Genomic DNA, 21,217 nt, shown 5'->3' with positions numbered 1-21,217 from the left:
CAAAAAAAACGTTAAGTTGTTTTTGCAGTCTTTGAAATGTTCGGACAGAAGATATTGGAGGCAAGAATAGCTTTTCAATTAATATCTTTATGAGTGACTCATTGTCACAGTTGAGACACTTTTCACCATATTTAGACGTTTGTTAGATGGGTAACAAATCTTCTGACAAAGATGGGAAAATGTGTGAATGAGAAGAATCAATAGAATATACATAATACATATAATTCAATCATTCAACAAGGTGATGCACCCGAAATAAACTCACATTGCCACTTGAAGGAAGGTGAAGGAGATGACAAAAAGAGCTCAAAGGATGTTGATGGAGGTAGGAGAAAAGTAGAGCACCTGATTCATGAGATGATGGAGGTTGGATGAAAAATAATTGGAATAAAATGAAAACCTTGCCTAAGATTGTTGCGAAAAAACACTGCAAGTGGCATTTATTGATGCGCAATGAAAGATTTTTAAAGGGAATTTTCGTTGAATCCGTTAAATTCAATTTCATAATCGTCAAATTTTTGACAGTAAATTTGACAGATAGATTAGAATTTGAATTTTCAAAAAAAGTAAACTGTCAACTGTTATTTAAGCAGACTTGTGAACTCTTAGGTTTAGAGAAATATTTCAAGCAGTGTGTAGAAGAGAAAAGAAAAGCTTTTAAGAAGAAAATCTCTCAATTTTGAAAAATTGAATAGGCAATTTTCAGAGCAAAAGACCATATTTATATAAATTGCAATTAACTTTCCCCACCATGGTACCACCCAATGGATTAAATGGGGCGCTTGTAAAAGCACCACAATTTTCATTTCCATTTTCCTTCTGCATCACCTTCATTACTAGAAGTCTTCAGCAATTCTACGGTATTGTAGATAATTATATTTCATGACTTTGTGAGCTACTTTTTTTCTGCAACAATGTTCATCTTGCGTCTTTATTATTCCTAATCTCTTCCACCCCTCGTCGTCGTGCCTTTATGTTTACCAAGTGTCCCATAGAGATATGATTTAGCAATTTAATATACAGAACAAGCAAAAGAATCACTTCTCATGATTACATTTCCACTGATTTTTTTTAAACAAGAGCCACAGAAGAGAAGAAGAAAAAAAAAGAGAAGAAGCATTATCTTTTGCACTTCAGAAGAAGTTAAGAAGACACTGCCAATATCAATATACTAAGAAGAAAAATAAACGATGCAAGATATCGCAGAGATAGTTAAAACTTCACTCATATAAAAGTGATGTGAGAAGTATGGAATTGGATGGAGATAAAAGTCCAAAATGAAATTGTAAACTTTGCACACATTCAACACATGAGGCGGAGATTGTCTGCAAAATTTTCTGCCATGCTTAGCACTTAAGGTACGCGTGCCACAATTAAAACAATTCCTATATAAGCTTAGCGTGTACCCGCGCACAAGCACATCTGTGGTGTTGTTGGATAAATAAACATTCATTTCTAATGACACAGAGATAATCAAGTGATAGCCTCCGCGTGGCACAATAAGCAGACAATAAAGTTATGGAGTCTTTAATCTCATAAAAGAATAATTGAGAGATTTTAAATGAGAAAAAAATTAGAGGTTGAAGCATTTGAAATAACCTTGCGTTCTCTGGAAGATATGTCATATATTTAATTTTGATAAGAATTTCTTTGCAATTTCCACCCAAATTGAGGTTTATTTTACTTTTCTTGTAAATACACAAAGCTTCTGCGTAATTTATGAAATGGATGGTGTAAAAAAATAATCAAAGATTCCATGAAATAACCTGAATAAAAAGTTAAAACAAAGTATTACATTTTAATACCGGAAACATTGAAAATGTAACAAATTTTCAATAAATAAAAAAATCCAAATATGTAAGGAAAAATATTTAATGACATTGGAAATATCTCTAAAATTTTACGAGATATGTTTTGTAATGCAAATCAAAGAAATAAAAAGATTACTATTATGAAAGAAACTATAATTAATAAAATATTAAAGTCTTTCATAAAATATTTCAATAAAAAAGGAATGATAGGTATTTATTAAATTTATGGATTTCACGCGTGGCATTGAAATTGATAGAAATATTCAATTAATGTTTGGAAAGTTTTGAGAGCATCACGTTAATTTTTCAATTAAAATTTTGAGATCGAATTAAATTGAATTACTCAGAATTAATTATCAAGGAAAAAAATTATGAAAGAAGCAAAAATCAAAAATAGAATTTAACAGATTTTAGCAGAATTTTCCGGAAGTTTGATTGATGCCGTCCCGGAAAAATTTAAAATGTGTTAGAATTTTTAAAAATTCTTAAAGTTTCTTTTTAAAATGACAACGTAGAGTTTTTTTCGGAGCTTAGCTTCAAAATTTTTAATCTAAAATATTTTTTAAAAATATCTTCAAAGCTCAAGAAATAAACCTAAAAAAATATAAAACATTGCTGAATCATAAAAATTCAAATAATAAATTCTTGGGAAAAATATAATAAATAGGTTGATGAATTAAACGTCTCAATAAATCAATCAATTTTTTTTTTATGATTTACCTAATAATTCTTATAAAACCTCTTCTTCTTCTTTATTGCAAGTATTTCTTCATTTAGCATTCAGTGAGCAACAAATAAAAGAATTTATCAACCACCTCTCACACATCCCAAATTGCTTTTGTTCCGGAAATACTTCCCCCCAAAGACAATGCGCCATTCGTGGTTGTAAAAAGTATATTGTTGAGGCCTTTAAAAATGCACTCGTTGCCACTAAATTGCCTATTTGTTCTCGCTAATTGATACCTGTCGCTGTTGGGGCTTTTACGATCGCACCTTTTTGCCGCAAGAAATTCCGTGAAGTCGGTCATGTGGTGTTCATCAACCTCGCGCGCTTCTTAGACCTCCAAAAACGTGATTCTTCTTTGCATTGTGTCAGAATTTTATCTCACACAAGAGCCCTAAAAATTTATTATCACCTCTTCGTCACATAGAAGCTTCTTTTGCGCAAATAAACCACAAATATTTTCTTCTCATAAAATAATTTATATACGCACTTTTGATGCTCTCTGTGGCATTTTTTTTTCTACAAAATTTAGGATTCTGACTCACTGCAGCACCGAAAAAAACTACGTGTGGAAATTTGTTTCATTTCCTGCATTCTTGAAAAATTTTTTTTATAAATTTTCTCATCAATTCTACGGACAATCAATGAATTTTTTAATTTACTTAATGCTCCGCGTTTGCCGATTTTCAGTTTATTTTTGGGACTTTCTTGGCGCGTAATCATCAATCACATGTTGCCCGCAAGTGGAGACGAGAATAAAAAACACCCAAAAGTGGCAGGAAATAAGAATGAGAGGGCCAATTCATCAGGTGTGGGGGGCACATAGCTATCAGTATGCGAAGTTTCTTTTCGGGCAAACGTGACTACTGATTCATACACCCTTACCGTCGACCCTCACATGTTTTCAATGGCAATAAATAGCTCAGATTGATTAGATCGTCGCCCCTGATTATTGTAAGAGAGAGTTTTTTCTTTTTGCAAAAAGAAAAGTCACATTGTTCAATTTTTCTCTGTAAAAATTTTCCTTGAATTCTCCTTGAAGGAGAAAAAAAACCAAAGTCCAAACAAATTCCGTTTTGCAAAAGAAAATTCGCAGAATCTTCAAAGACCCACGTGTGCTCTCATCTGGGACACGCGCGCTCTTCAGAGAAATGTATCGGGAAAGGCGAACAAATTAATTTTCTTTCCCAGAAGAAAAATATCCTCCTGAGGGATTAAATGGACATTAATGTTTTGCAGAAGTTGCGTGAAGATTTTGAGGTTGAATTTCACGACATCACGTCGCGAGAATGGTCTATTCATGCGGGAAAATCACATGATTTGCTCTGATGCTTAACTCATGAATGGCCACGTGCCAAAGCGAAGAAAAAAACACTCAAAAATCTCATCAACTGCATGAGATCTTTCGCTGTTTTTTTCCGGCCAAGGGGTCAGCAATAATTCATATTTTTGTACCATTTTCCATGAAAGAAATTCGCCAGAAAGATTATTAATTAAAACCAAGGAAAGAAAGTGAGATTTCTTTGGTATATAAAAAGAGCGCAATAACATATTTTAAGAAGTTAATAAAATTATGGATTTATCACTTTTTGACTCTGAAACTTACAAAATAATTTCAACTGTTTATTTGGTAGATAAAAGCTTAATTAATCCATTCTCAGTTTTATTGAGAAGATAATCTTATAGTTAAGCAGAGTGAAAGGGTAATTTTTATTCACCTTTGCATAATTTCTGGCTTGAAAAGAGTTTTAATTTCAAGATTAAAAAAAGAATTAGTTTCTTTCTGGATAAACGTCTCAGGTTAAGGATTTTCTTGAATTCTGAAAATTTTATTCCTTACTAACTAGATAACAAAAAAAATCTAGCTTTTTTTTAAATTCTAGAAAATATATCAAACTTCAGACATTTTTCTAGAAAAACGAAGTTCTAGCTTCAAGAACTAGAATTAATTTGCCTGGTTATAGACCTATTGAACTTAAAATTTTCTTAAAAGCTTCTTTTTGCCTTTTTAAAAATAAAAACCTTAAAGCTCTCAACTTTTCCAAGAATCCCCCAGAAAAATTTAAAAAAAACTTAAGTTATGTATCACATTTTCATTTAATGACCAAACAGTGAGAAACTCGCACCACTTGACCGGACGATGATCATTGTTTTGTTTTATTGACATGCAAAACAAACTCATACACATTGCGCTTTTTTTTGCTTTTGCATGAACATTAATCCACGCTGGCTGTTGTGTGGTGTATATTTAGTGTTATTTGTGATAAGAAGTGAAGAAAAACGAAGAATTTCTTAATGACTTCCTCACCTCGACTTGGGTCATTTACATAATTTGTATTTTTACTTTCATTTCAAACCACCAGAAAATATCACGTCTCTTTTATTCTTCTCCTCACATTGGCTTTTGCAAATAGACAAAACAGGTGTCCACTTGAGTGCTTTTTCCCCCACAGCTTCAACTTCTCTTCTTCTCATGCCAAAAATATACACACCAAAAGATCTTTCAGAGTCTCCACCGAAAAAAAAGTCAACATTTTGCCATAAATGGATTGTGTGGGAATTCACTCTGTGCGAATGGAAAGTTCCTTTCTTGACAAGAATGTTTTCTCATGTTTCATTCAGCAGCTGCCCCCCTGCTTCCATTTTTCCCCAATTGGTGGTTTACTTTGGGTGGTGAAGTTCATGAATATTATGCCACATACCACCGACTTTTATACGTCTAACTGTGTCCCCTAGTCACCCTTGTCACCTTTACCCTTTCGTTGCCCCCCAATGATTGAAAAGAAATAAAAAAAAGAATCCATTTTTGGAATATTTGTTCCGGAAATCAACCCGTGTATTCATATTTTCTGTTTGTAAATTCACATCGTGTGGCCTCATTTATTAGTAAAAAAAAAATATTGTAATTATTTTAATGATATATCTTCCCGCGCGTGGAGAATTTTTGGCACGTTCAATGTCCAAAACCAACGCATAAAAAACGTGTGTTTGCTTTTTTCGGGGAATTTAATTAAACGGCTACGCGAAAAATCAATTGTAGACGCTAAACGAGGCAAAAGAATTATTTAAAAATTCTCCCATTTGAAAGAAAATATTTACCAAAAGCAATGAAGATTGTCTCTTTTTTTTTCTTATTCTTTTTTTTAGCACACACCATTCACAAAAAAAATCTTTCTGCAAATTGTATGGACAAAAAAATATGGCTGAAAGGTCTTCCTCTCACAGATTTTATTTGCATCTCGGAGAATAAATAGCAAAAGCTACATACATATTTTTTGCTCAAATAGATTATTAATGGAGGAAAACTAGTTTAAAATTAGGCACAAAATATTCTATTTTTAACCTTCTCGCACGCTTGCAAAACTCTAAACATTTCGGGTTACGATTTTTTTCTTCTTGGTCAATTTGGCGCTTCGGTGAAGTATTTTGAAATGCAAAATTCCTTGAATAAATTCTATTTATTTCTTCGTTTGTTCCGCAATAGAGGAGTCAGCAACAAAAAAATTCTCTTTCGCGCTAAAAGACATTGCGGATAATTTTCCTCCGCACAAAATGAGTGGGACACGGTAAAATATATAAGGTGATAGATTAGAGGAAATAATCTGCGTTTTAGAAACAATTGCTCAGCATTTTCTCTCATGTTATGTATATAATAAACCACGTGTGACGTGAGCGAATGATCTACTCAAAATAGAACAAACGCTCGCTTTGAGAGGGTGTGCAGCTGATAATAAAATTGATTAAAATTCAATTACTCTGTAAACTACCTAACGATTTTCCACCTCCGATACTTCGGATCACCTATAAATAATATTTTCATGTTGGGGATTTTCCCGTCTCAAAATACTCTCACATGTCACACGGGTTAAACACATAGGCTGGACGGTTGGACGGACAGACTGAAGACCTTTCGTCACACATTGAGGGGTAATACTATTCAGTGACGTAATAACTTTAAATACTGTAAAATAAATACAGTGACGCTTCGAAATGGTGACGAAAATAGTTCTAAAGACGTTCTTAGTGGAATACATAAACAACAAGTCTTATTTTCTCGGGAAAACCACGCAAGGAGTTCTAGAAAATAAAAATTTCCAGTAAGACAACGATTTATTTTTTTCACTTTAAAACGATTAGAAAAATCTTAACTTTACATTAAGACTTATGCGGTTAACCTTGAGGTTAATGTAAAGTAGCTTTAAAATGAAACAAATGTTAAAACAGTTAAGCGACAGATGGGAGACTTTTGACTAAAATTTCCGAGTTTAGAGGCAATGAAAAATAAACTAAATTATTAATGAGGTACTTTCTATTCTAAATGTAAATAATAAAATTTAATATTATAAACAGCATTAAACCTTTTATAAGTTTAGTAATGTTTATTAGAAAAAAAATTGAATTTAATATGAAAAATGAGTTCTTAAGTTGTTAATTTTTAAATCTTTTTTTTTAGATTAAAGATTATTTAACCTAAAAGTTTATTGGTTTACTTAAGTTTCCTATAATCTTGATGTTATATAAGTAATATAACCTAACTTTAAAAATAGAAGATTTTATTTAAAGTCTTAATTTTAAATTTTATAGTATCATAAGTAGCTTTCCTGTTTGTGTTTAACAAGTAGATTAGAGTATTAAAAGTTTAGATTTAAGCATAGTTAACCTTGTGGCTAAAGTACAATTTAGTGAAATTTTATAATAGTAGCTTGCAGTCATTCAATTGTCATTTCATTCAATCATAATCTGAGCAACTTTCAACACATTCAGCTGCAAGGTTAAATTCCAAATCGAGTTTAGAGACTCCACCAGAGAGTCTTATTAAATGTAATGGCTTTAAGACATTTCTATTTGAAAAATCAGAAAAAAATTATAATGAAGAAAGTAAAATTTTGAAAAATTTAACCTCAAATTCCTAGGCTTGCTTACACATCGCATACGAAAAGCCTTAAGCGACTGGAGATTCACTACGCAATGCATTGCCTGCCGGGTACGCCTCAAGTGGATTTCAACTAATAAATATAACGAACATAAATTATTGGTTTTGGGATTAACCTTGATACTGAAAATGGAAAAATGCGTTTCCATTTCACCTCGATTATTTTTCCCGCATGTGGCTTCCTCCGTATAATCAATAAATAGACGCTTCTAATTTATTTGAGGGGATTTAATGAAAAATTCAAAACTATACTATATAAATTGATTAAATGCTATTTGTGGGAGAAGTGATAAATTATCACGATCAATGTGACCCTTCGTCGGAACGTAACCTTCTTCGGCACGCGTGATAAACCTTCTGGAGAAGAGTTGCGCATTTTGTGTCACGGTGAAGCTGAATGAGATGAAAATTGTGCGACAATTTCTGCATTTAATCATCATATCCCAAGGGCGCCTCATAGTGAGGAATTTAATATTAAGAAAAATAAAATGTTGTTAATTCATTTTTTCTCTCTTTCTCAATATTTAATAAGCTGTTGCTAATTTTTCACGCAGTAGGTATATATGGATGAAAATTTGTGTGTGCTTAAATAAAATTTCCTTGTCGCATCTGTCGTTGATAAAATAAAAATAAAATTTCAGACCCAGACCCACATTTTTGTACACATGTCAGTGTTAAAGAGAGTAATTTATTACGCGCTCGACAACCTTTATGGAAGTGTCGGGGGAAAAGAAAATTTTCTTCTTTCCTCCGTTTTATCAACCGAATGCTATTGACCCCATGATTTTCCCTCTTCGCCACGACAGACCGTACATTCACCCAAAAAACTCTCGCGCAATGTGAATGTAAAATTTTTGCATGAAAGATCCCCATCCAACATAATTTATAATAAACTGTCGTAGATTGTTTTTTTTTTGCTCTTGTTCGCACAATATTTTTCCTGATGCTAAGTGGATTGGAAAGTTATGTAAATAAACATTTTGAATTGAAGAAGGAATTTATTGCTTGCTTCCTTTAGTAATTTATAATAATTTTTCAAATTATATTAAGTGTGACATTGACAGCTGCTTTTTGACATTTCTTGTTGTTTGACATTGACAGTACCTTTTTTGACACTTCTTTATGATTTTCATTAATTAATGCAACGAAAACGAATTATATTAAAAAAAAAAAACTCTCAAAAGCAAAAATGAAAGCTTTAAAGCCAGTCACACTGTTTATCAAGCAGCTATCAATTTTCACTGATTTTCGCATTTTATTGCTCCACATCACCCAATGACGTTTTGACTGCAAAAAATGTGGCACAAGCCGTTTTTTTTTAGGTCCGTTTTCTTATGAATATTTTTTCGCCCGATCAGGGAATATTTGTCCGTCTAGGTCACGATAGGTCAAGAAAGTGCTAATTTCCATTCTTCCGTGGAATTTTATATATTGATTGATTTTTTCCTTTTATTCTTCACACAATGAAAATTCAATGGTACGCAGAATTTGTTTTGATGAAAATTCCAATCATTTGGCATTGATGTTCAATGAGAAGAGGGGTATGGATGTGTGTGAGAAAGTGCGGCAATTAATTGAGATTTCCCCTCCCTACCTTTCTCATCTCATTCAATCAATGTTTCATTCATAATTCACGGAGCAATTGATAAATTGCGCTCAACTTGCGAGAAATAGAAAGAAAAGAGAGATAGAGGCTACTTGCCCGAAAACATGAAGATTTTTTTTTATCAGCAAATTCACGCGCGCGTCAGATGTTTTGTAGCAGCATTCGTTGCAGAATCATCTCGAATGGGAAAATAGGCGTGCAAATACAAAATAGAGGCTCGTCCGCGAGATAATTTAATAAAGACACTCAAAATGTTGATCGAAGAGGAGCAAATATTGCGCCAATGTACACAAAAAAAGAAGAAATAACGTCCCCACTATGGAAATAAATGTACAGTGGTGATAAAAATTTTGCAAACAAATGACGGTGGAAATGAAAGCAGACGCAGGATGAAATATTTACAACAGAATTGACGCTTTTTGGCGTTTCTTTACCTTTCTATCAATTGAAGGCTTTTCATTGTGATTTCTTTACAAAAAGAATTATAAAATGCAAATTTCCTGTGTGGAAAATCTTCTCAAGATCGGAGCAGAGTTTTTGAATGAATTTTTTTTAGGATTTTATTCTTTAAATTATTTACATTTTGTGAAAAATTGATTAGGTAAGGATTTAGATATTTACAATAGAGCACGCAAGCAGCATATGCTTCAAAACTTATCTCATCTATTGCAACTTTTTCCATGGGTTTCTTTTATTTAGAATTAATAAAAAAACAACAATTTTAGATCAGTCGATTTAGTGTTTTTTATCAAGCACGTAAGCAGCATGTGACATGTGAAGCATATGTTCCAAACTTTGTTTTATAGACAAGTGAAAACGTTATTTTTTTCATTTTAAATAAATTTAAATAAAAACGATGTAAGTTGAATAATAAATATAAATAAAATCCTCCTTAATTGAGTGTTTGTGATTTTTTGCACCTCAGTGTATTCCACCATTAGTGCCAATTAAATTAATTTGCGAATTTCCTATAATTGAGGCACAAAAACTCTCTACATGCCACATAGCGCTAAAAATAATGAACGATGAAACATGATGGTTGTTTTTCGCGATAAACTGATAAAGAATCGTGCAAGTCTAATTCGAAGAAGCAATACAACTTATTTTTTTCCCCAATCACCCACCCCCATTTATTTTTGAGGCATTTTCAACCATAATCTCAGGACTTATGAGGCTCTGTAATCCGCCCCGTCGACTCCATCGAGTGAAATTATGATGAAATACTCCCAAAATGACTGAACTGAGAGTTTGGTTTGATAAATAATTTCCCGTGTCTTTTTTTTTGTGTGCTATCAATTGAAAACACAAACACATATTCGCCGAAAAAATCTCATCAGAGACTCCGCGGGCGAGGTGTTAAAGGTCTCGGATGAGGTGACATCGCCCGTTGCCATTTCAACAACGAGATTTTCTATAAATAGACTCCTTTTTTGGATGACTTTCGCAACCACAGAGATTATCGGTTGTCTCTTTGCGACGAGATAAAGCTTCCTGTCGCTTCTCATCTTTATAAACATTTTCATCTTGGCTTAGTCATCCATCCAGAAAAGGCCCAGAAATATACCAACTTTTTGCATACATGCTTTACAAATTACCACGCTCATGGGAGGGAAGGCTTTTTCTTTAAAAAGTTAAGTGTATTAGTGCGAAAAGCCCTGGCGTTCCATGTGGGCGAACTGCAAAATCACCACTTTCGGACTTTTTGAAAGAAATATTTAAGTTAAAGTTAAACAACCGAGAAAACTAGTTTCTCACTTTCGCCTCTCAAATGATTTGCCAAACTAAATTCCCTTGCAACAGCCATCAGAGGTGATGAATGAGTCAAAGTTCTACTATTCTAGATAAGGCTAATGATTGCCTTTCTTCAGATGATTTGTCTGGATGTCTGAATGAAATTCTCAGAAAATATATTTCGGGAATTTTGAGTGTTCTCTCTCAAGAATTTGGAACATTAAAATGCGATTTTTCGTTTGAAAATTAGCAGACTATTTAGCCTGAATAGGAAATTAAGTTGCGTAACAATTTAAAGTGTGTTTTGAGAATAAATTCTTCCATTGATGGACAGAAATGACTCACTAAATCATTTTTGAATGTTTATTTTTCCTGATTTTCCTCCTTTACTGACTTTTCTTTTTATTAATAATTTTTTTTAATCATTTTGGGAATAAGATAAAAAATCATTTTGTTTAAAAAAAAAAGCATTTCTTTGATTGCAGTATAGCAATTTTTCTGCATTAGTTGTATGTTTTAAATTATTTGTTAGCAAATAAGGAATTTAGATTAAACTATCTTGCATTGTGCAGTTTGCTTTGTAATTTATAAGTTTCATACTAATCTTTCTATTCAAAACTATTACAAAGAATTAAGTTATTATTTTCTCAGAGCTTTCGATACTCTATTCGACAGAATTATTTACATATTTTTTTTATCTACAAAGAATATCAACTCAGATTGTGATTCAATCCACATATTTTGGTTGTTGTATTTTTGGGCTGTTTGTTCTATTTTCAGTGCAATTCTCTGAGCAATAAATTTTACTTATTCATCACCTCTGTCCCTCGAAAGGTTATCCCTCATCTACGTCTTGCTATGTCTCGCCTCAGAGCCACAGCAAAGGGCGTCTGTGGAGTTTTTCTTTACACTATCTGTGTGTGTAGGTTTTTAAGCAGAAGACCGACGCCAAGACTTCACCTTTGGGAAAATTGAACACAATCCACCACACGGAAAATGGTGGTGGGATGGAATTTAAGACAGAACGAGAAGGTGATCTGGATGTGAAAGGTGTCCGTGGTCGCCACTCTTTCAGGGAATTCTTCATTCATTTGTGCAATATAAAAATTCTTTGTTAATTACTCACATTTAGTACCTTGTCGCGTCTCAATAAATCATAAATAAGTAAATAAATATGTAAGAAAACAGTGACCCCAAAATATTCTAGCGAAGGTTTGTAAAAAGAAGCATCAAATTTTCATTAAATGCTATACAAATATGAGATCAAGTTTGCAATTTTATAGTTTAAAAATTTCTCCATGGCGTCTGCACGTTTATGCAATAAAATGCTTCCATGGACAATATTGTATTGCATCGGCGCATTGGGTGTCCGCGTCAGTATAGACCCCGTGTGTTGATTGTTTGAATAAATATAAAATGAGCTCATAATAAAATCCACGTGTCCAGTGAATTTTTTATATTGTGACGCCCAAACACTTTTGGAGCATGCAAAAAGAAATAAATTATGGAACTTACCTTTTCGCATCAATGTGTTCAACATATGAAGACGTTCCGTTGCGGTTGTCGCCACAAGAGATGGATTTGAGCTGAGAATGCCATTCCCATTGGCCGTGAGATTCGAAAAGTCAGGATCATCAGCATCAAAGAGAACACTGTCCTCCCATTCGGACACCGTTCGGCCGTCAGATCGCATTCTCTTCTCACTCCTCAAAGAGATCTCTTCTTGGCAACAGAACCTACTTTTCGGTCTTGCTCTTCCTTCTCTTGTTCTTCTAAACACGGAAGAATCAAAGAAAAAAGAGGAAAAAAACATTATTTTTCTTGATGACTGATCCCCCCATATTTTTTTCTCGTTAAATATATCTTCATCCCAATTTTTGGAGCACAAAAATCCTTTGCCCCACGATCTCTCCCCCATCATCTTTTTAACTTCTCTCCCATACAATAATCCACAAAAACATTCCCCATCAAACAAACATTAAGCAGTACAACAACAAAAAATCCCGCACAGGGTTCACTGAACGTATTTTGGAGTAAGAGATCGAAGGAGATCACTGAGAGATCTTCTTGGAATGAATTTTAAGTGAGTTGCCATGCTAATTTTGTCGCAATGTTTTTTTTTCTGTGCCTTCCTCATCTTCTTGGACTACAAAACCGCCCTCATTCACCAACCCATAATCTGATGAATCTCAGACGTGTAATCCATTTTTATTTAAGCACAAATAATACCACATCAGTGCTGAAAAAATATTTTTCTCAGAACCGTCTTTAGCTCCATTCCAACGTCCTCAATCACTGCGCTGATGGAAAAATAAGGGGCTGACATTTAATTCATAATAATTTTTTTTTTATTATTTTTTTTCTTAAAAAGTTATGTTTCTTTATTCAAATATAATATTTTAAAAATTGTTTGAAAAGGAAAAAAATCAGGAGGTTAGAAAAAAGTTTTCAGAGTAATAATCGGCGGGATTCGAACCCATGATTTGACTGTTAAATGTTTGCGCTTCAACCGATTGATCTATTGCTTTCTATAAACTATTACAAAGTCTTTACTTTGATTAATTTAAGGTATTCAAGATTATTTTCAAATATTGGAAAGCATAAAACACAGATTAAGATTTCTTAAATTTTTAAAAGTTCTTATCTAATTTTTTTTAAATTGATTCGAATTTAAAGAAATTGATAGAAGCTAAAATAAATCTAAATAGGGGAGGGCGGGGCTAATAAAGTCACTTAAGGGTTTGGAAAAAGCCAAAAATATCATATTTCCTAGCTAGATAGAACAAAATGATCAGAGAAAGAGTTGTAGGGCAGTAAATCTCCTAAAGAAATGAGCTATACCTTGCGCTTTATCTGTTTGAGAAATATGATATTTTGAGCCTTTTCTAAACCCTTAAGTGACTTTTTTTAACCCCGCTCTCCCCTAAATTTTTTTAAGCAAAAAAATAATAAAATCGTTGAGAATCAGAATATTAGCCTCTTGAATTTTCATTGGCACACGCCACCACTTTCAATATATAGAAAAGTTCGCGTTAATTTCTGGAGCAAATAGGTCGCCAAATTGACGAAAGAATTAATTTGCACAGAAATGAGACTTTACAAAAATCACAGTTGGAAGAATTTTTTGGGTTTTTTTTCTTCTTCCTCTACTGCGTGGTGTGAAGTTTTGAGGAGAAAACAACCCAGATGGGTGTTTCCATGCGATCCGTATCAATCAAAACAACCTCCATGCTAATTTCCTCGCGATTTATTGACACAGAAATGAGACTAAACATTTTTTTCTCACTTTGCCCCCTCGACGTGTGCCCCCAGAAAGCGCCCCCGGGTATTTGTGTTGCCAACGATAGAAGATCAAGCATTTTGGAGCCACTCGCTGCTCTCATGATAAGCTTTGCTTGATTGAGAATTCCAATGTAATATTAAATTCTTTATCAGAATTCGTCGTCCCGTCTCTGTCTTACACTCAAAAAGCTGTTCAAAATGAGAAATCATTGCTTCTTTCATCGACTTTTGGGGCTTTTCGTTTTTTTTTATGTGAGGGGGATCAGTGCCCAAGGAGATTGCTATTTTTGGGACACAATTTTAACTTCCAAGAAAAGATAGAGAGTGTCTCAATCCATACCCCGCAACTATGTCTTATCACGCTTTGATAAAATATGAGACACTGAAGAAAAAAAATCAAGTATTGGAAACAATCTGGTTTCGGGTTTTCTTTTAAATTCATCAGAAGATGAAGCGAATTAACATAAAATAGGCGGAGTTTGAAATGACGAAATTAAGTTTCATCATTTCTTCATCTGATAAGACCCGTGACCTTAAACCTGTGACCCGGGAAATGTTTAAAGGATTTTTCTTTAAATTAATTTAATTATTTTGATCTGTTTTTGAACTCAAAACTTGCATTGAACTCTCGTGAATGATTGAGGAAGATTTTTTTTTGGCAAAAACCAAAAAGACAAACTCATAAATTTTATTTTATACACAAAAAGACATTCTTCACAGTCTTTGTCATGAAATGCAGCATAATTTACGATAAATGAGTGTTGATAGTAAAATGCGTCAAAAGCTGACCAATTGGCAAATAAATTAAAGAGGAATCCTTGGCGCTGCCGTAAAGTCAAATATTTTTAAGACAAATTAGAAGAAAAAATTGCTTTTTTTTTGTAATTTTGTCATAGAGGAGAATGGGGTAATATGATATTATTTACATATCTTATGGGGGATGAATTAGGTTGCTTTTCTGGCAAAAAAAATTATTGATTAATGCAAATTTAGTTAAGACATAGTAATGATTTTCAAAATTATTCGTTTTATGAGCTAATATTCTGAATATTCTTTAAAAATGACTAAATATTCGCTTTTTTCAATGAAAGATGAATTATTTTTAAATAATTTCTAAAACTGTAATAGATTTATTTGCTTAGCAGACATTTAAAAGAATATTTTCCAGACAAAATATTAATCCAAAAAAATATATTTGAAAGCCCTTTCTACCCCCCTGTACATTAAACTTTCGCGTTACTTTCGTGACGTTCGCGCTGTGATTTTTCCATTCCTCCATTTCTCATCTATTTATTTTCTCTCACATGCAAATGTTTCAAAATCAATTCTTTTGACCTTCTCAAGGATTTTTTTCTCTGGAAAATTTTCAACTTCTCCACCCCCATTCGCCAAAAAAAAAACTCCACACAATCTCTTCTAGCTCCAACTCGAATGATCTGCTAAAGAGCGTCCTCAAAAGCATCGCAAATTGGTAACCCATTGTCGAAGAGAAAATTTTTCCAACTCGTGCGTGTTAATTGCTTTTCTGCTCAAGTTTTTTTTCCTAAACTCCAGCATCTTATCACGTGTGCTCATCACGAGATTTCACAGCAGACGCCATAGATTAAAAAAAAAATTCAAAGAGTAAAGAAAAATAATTCTGAATATTGACGCAAGTGGATTCTTGATACAATTTGGATGGTTTGTGTGAAGACCAAATTAACATTACTAATTGCTTTTCTCTCGCGATTTGCTTTTCCATAAACTGCAAATGGTTGGAAATTTGCAATTTTATCCAGTAAAGTGGTTTGCAAATTCGCAAGTCGAACGGCTGGAATAAATTTTATTGTATTTGAAAAGTTAAATGTGGTGCTACGGGGAGAGGCATGGGGGCTTTTTATTTGAATAATGTGTGGAAGACAGTGCAACTAGAGAGTCAAAGTATTAAATAAATATAAAATAAATACATTGTTGTAATTGCGATATGTGGAGCATCGGTTCTTCCGTCTTTCAATTAATTTTATTGCTCCTCCAATAAATATTGGAATATGTGGGAATTTCACTAATGAGACATTTTATTCGTTTGCCCACGTGTTTGTTTAATCTAATTACCTACCTGGCGGCTTGATTAATTTTTTCATCTTCGTTTTCTATTTAGTTTTACTCAATTAATTTTAATAATTTATTGATGAATTTACTAAATGGTACTGATGAAGGTTCTTATAGAAAATCGAAATGTCAGTATTTTCTTTGTTAACAAATCTTATTATTTTTAATGTACAAAAAATCTTATTTAGGTAATTTAAATGAAATAAAAAAAATTAGAATTTATTTTTATACAATTTTTAGGGATTTTTAACCAAAATTTCAATAACAAATATTTTTTTAAATGAAATTTTGAAAATAAGATCTTTTAGATTTTCTGTTGTCTCATTAAAAAAAAACTAAAAAAAAATTACCAAGTCAGCGGTAGACGCAATCAAATGGAAAAACAAGAGAAACGAAGAGGGAAAACAGGAAGAGTGCATGAACTGTATATAGCAAAGCTTTAATAAGCTTTCCCTTTATTCCCATTTCCATGCAGAAAATTCTGGAAGGATTTACACTTGTGTGCGCAAGTTTCCTCGCGCGGCTTTTCATGATAATTTATGGCAACGATGGCAACAAAATAAATTGATTTGGGCGACAAAATCATTGAGATTATTCTAGTTTTGACTGCCTTCTTTCGTCGTCGTGCGAAGACAAATTCGTTGTCTTTTCTTTGCCTCTTCTTTCTTGCGGAATTCTTCACCGTTAAGTGCATTGAGAGACAAATTGGGCGTCTTTCGAGGGCACTAAAATGTTACAAAATTAACTACAGAGAGAGGAATGTTTTTTTATGTTTTTGTTTTAATAAAAAGAAGAGTTTGAAATTCTTTGCATTGTTTTGGGTTGCCCATGACCATGTGAGGAGGGGAGGGAAAAAAAGTGGCGGAGTCCGGGAGACATAACCTCACATTTTCTCCTAAATATAGGCAATTTACCTTGTCTTCCTTTTGCTTTGCTCTCTTTTCGCTGGAATTTTCCTCTTACTCCGCACGACAACACACCTAAATTATTCTTTTGTGCAGCAGCTATGGACACTATTATCAAAATAAATCCGTCAAAGTGAAAATGAGTGAAAGCTTTTTAGGAAATCTTCAATTGAAAAAGTATACGGAAAATCAATTCACTTGATGATGAGGAATTTTCACGTTTATTCCGTTGATTTTTCTCAAAATTCCACGTGCATTCAATGCAATTAGATACAGATGTGATCTATGATTGATTTTCACTTGGAAAATTGGCAATTTACGGAATGTTTTCTCGTGAAAATCTTTCACTTTTCCCAACTTGGATGCAAATACTTTGGCTGCTGCACTAGTACTGTTCGTGTCCGCGGGTGTTGTGATGGCGTTATTGTTGTTTTCAGGGGTAAAATCCCCTCCACGACAAATAACCGTAATGAACCGAAGTTGAGGCGATCTCTCGCCGAACAAATGGCGGGTTTTTCAAAAATCTTCAAAAATTTCTAAAAACCTCAATTCTTTTAAATAATTTGCAGAAAAAACGAGATTTTTTGTTCAAATAAAACATCTAATTTATACAAAATATTTAAAATAATCAACAAAAGTTTACACAGACGTTTAAATATAAATTATAATGAGGGGAGTAGTTCTCCTAGCTCCTACGCATTTTTGCTATTCTCCAGCTGTTGCACAATATGCCGCGACACAATTTCCGTTGCATTGCTCGCATTGGGAATGAGGAATCTATCCATGTCCGTTATGAGGAGTGTCTCCCCATCGGGGACGCCATATTTGAAGGTAATCAAGTCCCGATGGCGACGCTTTGCTGTTATTTTGACAATACTCGACAAGTGTCGGCGCACAATGACCTGACTCTGACTCTTCCCGAGGTCCCGCAGCACCACCAGATGCGTCTTGGTGACAATGAGATGGCTATCAAACATACGTCCATTCATGTGAACCTCTTGACAGCGGAAACTCGTTACCACATCGGGTTGCTTGAGGAAAGCCTGCAGCTGAACAATCTCCTTGGAGTCCGTTTCATCCGTTGGTGAGGAAGGTTCTGCTTTCACAGCTGCTGCATTTGCTGGCTCCTCATTCTCGTCGTCAATGCTGAAAACCGGAGCCACGTTGCGATACCTTCGCCCATTCTTCTCAGACGCCGAAACGTGCTTCTCCGCAACATTCTGACCAGCAGCCGCGGCATTTGTCGTTGGATTGACGATGTACTCAAACAACTTACCTTTCATCTCTTGCGATTTAGACTTGAGCGATGCCCCCAATTTGCTAAACAAATCAGCCGTGATCTTCGTTTGGGGCGCCTGTGAGGACGAAGAGGGTGCCTGAGCAGGAGCACGAGCTGAATTTCGAGCTGTGTTGTTATTTTTCGCATGAGATGAATTTCCGCAGCAGACTAGGCATCTAAATTGGACACCATAAAAATGTTGTTAATTAACACGGACAAGGAGAGCAAGGACTACTTGCAAAATTCAGGACAGCATGAGTTTTTTCACGCAGAAATTCGATCAAAAATATTTTCTTTTTTTTTAAATCTTAATCCTTCGAAGAGAAAAAAAAGAAAATGGACAAACCTGTGAACGTCGTGATCTTCCAAACAATCAATCATATGATCCCCAAAGTACTCATGAATGGCCGAATAGCCACCGGTCAGAAGGGAGACGTAGTTGGTGTTCTTCTGCAGGAAAGACGCCACCACCATATGCGTGTACTGATCCTCCTCATCGCGTCCGGATCCCATGAAGCACAAATGTTCACCGCCAGCATTGGAATTAGCCTCAATGGACTGCCGTTGTGCCCGGAGAAGCCCCTGGATGGCCGTGGCAAATGCCACAGGTTCCTGCAGCATGAGATTACTGTCGAGATGGAATGCAGTTGAGAGATGGCCAACATTGTACTGATCCGCCGGACGACAGTCAACCAGGAAGAATCGCACTGCTTCCGGATGGGGTGTCTCCATTGAGGCATTATCCACGAGCTCATACACTGACACCGGTAGGCAAAGCGCTTGTACCACAACGGGATCCAATGGGGAGTCCACTTGTGCCCCAAAGAGTGTTTGCAGCATGTCCGTTTTGAATGAAGATGGCGTCTTCATGGCATAGTACTGGGCCAGGGAGCAAAAATCAACAACATCATCGGGTTCCAATGCACACGGCATATTACTGAGAAACTCCACAATTGTCTCCTTGGATTCATCCTTCATGGCGAGAATTTTCTCACGCACATTCACCAACATAATGAGACTGAGGAAGAAGACAAGGTAGGGATCTGCTTGCTGAAAGTACAAATCCCACATTGAGAGTACAACAGGGAGTGTACAGGTGGCACCAAAGAGACTCTGGAACCATGTGCGCGAGTACAGATCAGGTGTAATGCGCTTTGTATCGAGCATTGAGCACAATTCGGGGTCGTGGTAGAGGACAAGGAGACGAAATAGGTGAAAGACATTCCCCTGCTTCACACAACCCTTTGGGATGTAAGCATCACGGATGGCTTCGAAGAGATTGTAAGTATCGGACCTGAAAGTAATTTTTTTGCTTCTTATTTTACCTCAAAAATTTATTAAATGAGTTATTTTTGTAAATTATATGTTATAATGCAATTTATTTGTTAAAATATTCATGGTTGGGGTAAAATTAATCAGTTAGGAAGGGGCTAAAGTGATTGGAGAAATAAACTTTCTCAAATTATTATAAAAGGAAAGATTTTTCATAGAATCCAAGCTTTTATTGTAATTTCTAAGAATCAGCGGATCAGTTTTATCCACTTTTATCGCATTTATTGCTTTGAATAAATTAGCCGCACAGTGCACGTAATTTCCCCCCTTTAAAATATCCAAAGAAATTGAATAATTCTCATAAATAAAAATGTTTGATAACAATTTGCAAATTATTGTAATTAAATTCCTTCATTTCCAAAAGACAAAAAGCATAACAAGTTAAATTGAAAAATTAATAATAAATTTAATAGCTTGTGTCGTGATTTTTGAGAAAAGCATGAAATGAAAGTCTTGGGCGATGATGAGTCACTTTGCTATATTTAATTGACTTTAATTGCATTTTGAATGGCAAAAATTGAAAATAATTAATGCGTGGGATTTATAATGTGCGAAGAAAAAGAAATTTTAATATAAAGAGAAAAATCTTATTGGAATCCTTTATGCTTTCCTGACAACATGATTAGTCTGGGTACTCTTTTGGACATAAAGGAAGAAGGGTAAAGAAAGGTAATAAAATTGTTGTTCTCACCTGCGGAGCTTGAGGGATAGGAGTGGGAGCAGCAGCTCAATCCATCCATTGCCCTGCTCGTACTTGAGACTGCGATTCTTGCAGTAAAACGTGAGAATGGATTCGAGATCTGACACCACGGACACTTTGTCCTCATCATCATTCCCCAAGCGCTTCACGACGGCATCGCAGTCCTCGCGGAGTTGTCGCTGGAAGGGTAGATCGAAGATTTCGTTGAAGGAGACCAGCTGGTCGTTTTTGTGGCGCACATCGAGGCACACTTGCCACACATCCGGCCGCAGAGCTTCCGGAATACTCTTCCCATTGCAAATGGAATAGATATCATTCACCGTACAGTCGTCCAGGAGGGCCGACTCCAGTTCCATCAACCTATATTTGTGTGGAATTTACAGGAGAGAAATAAGAGCGAGAGATAAGGCGGGTGTGATAAGAAAACCTCGAGAGATTCGTCACCACAAAACGGGGAAGGTCTTCGTGGAGAAATTGCAGTGATGCGAGAAAATTCGCACTTACCACAGATTATCATCCATTTTCCACGTGGCTCATTAACTGATCACAGAAGAGCACCCACACTTTGCCAAATCACCCGCGAATTAGAACATTTTCCGCACCTTTACGCACTTTATTATACACTTTGGAAAATTTTTCTGCAAAAAATTTCTTGAAGATGTCAATTCCAACCCGGCCGTCGTGCCAGCACCTCATTCCAACTCCCCACGTACCACCTACGCCGTACCAAATACGTCACCCATGATGGTTTTGCTATTTTAATGGCGCGAAAATGAAGTTTGTAAAATGTAAAAGTAACGAAAGAAACGATCGGGATTTGGCCAGG

The 21,217-nt window shown here is 34.8% G+C and overlaps 2 protein-coding genes across 3 annotated transcripts in view; both read right to left on the bottom strand.

Annotated features, from left to right (window-relative positions):
- The window catches only part of LOC129791208 (protein pinocchio), a 33,592-nt gene extending 16,095 nt beyond the window's left edge, over nucleotides 1–17,497 (bottom strand). Inside the window, exons 1-3 of one of the 2 annotated variants that reach the window (XM_055829277.1) lie at nucleotides 17,279–17,497; nucleotides 17,090–17,188; nucleotides 12,321–12,577 (exon numbers count right to left, since the gene is read on the bottom strand). In XM_055829277.1, coding sequence (XP_055685252.1) covers nucleotides 12,321–12,498 — 178 coding nt within the window. In that variant the 5' untranslated portion in view covers nucleotides 12,499–12,577; nucleotides 17,090–17,188; nucleotides 17,279–17,497. Of the gene's footprint in view, nucleotides 1–12,320; nucleotides 12,578–17,089 lie in introns of both variants that reach the window. The other variant, XM_055829276.1, reaches the window with a different exon arrangement.
- A 188-nt stretch (nucleotides 17,498–17,685) lies between these two features.
- Nucleotides 17,686–21,133, bottom strand: LOC129791188 (TBC1 domain family member 23). The gene is made up of 4 exons (XM_055829241.1): nucleotides 20,896–21,133; nucleotides 20,383–20,751; nucleotides 18,706–19,653; nucleotides 17,686–18,535 (listed from the first exon to the last, which is right to left on the bottom strand). The coding sequence occupies exons 1-4, from the start codon at nucleotides 20,910–20,912 to the stop codon at nucleotides 17,773–17,775; spliced, it is 2,097 nt and encodes a 698-aa protein (XP_055685216.1). The 5' UTR covers nucleotides 20,913–21,133; the 3' UTR covers nucleotides 17,686–17,772.
- Nucleotides 21,134–21,217: the final 84 nt, after the last annotated feature.

This window comes from Lutzomyia longipalpis, chromosome 2, assembly GCF_024334085.1.
Source record: "Lutzomyia longipalpis isolate SR_M1_2022 chromosome 2, ASM2433408v1".
NCBI classification, from domain to species: domain Eukaryota; kingdom Metazoa; phylum Arthropoda; class Insecta; order Diptera; family Psychodidae; genus Lutzomyia; species Lutzomyia longipalpis.
This window is presented reverse-complemented; position numbering and strand designations above follow the sequence as displayed.

Excerpts from the sequence above, each read along its gene's own strand:
- LOC129791188 (XM_055829241.1), bottom strand. Across the intron at positions 19,654-20,382 it reads CTATCCCTCAAGCTCCGCAG|GTCCGATACTTACAATCTCT; the intron begins GTGAGAACAACA and ends AATTACTTTCAG. Across the intron at positions 18,536-18,705 it reads GAAGATCACGACGTTCACAG|ATGCCTAGTCTGCTGCGGAA; the intron begins GTTTGTCCATTT and ends TGTCCAATTTAG.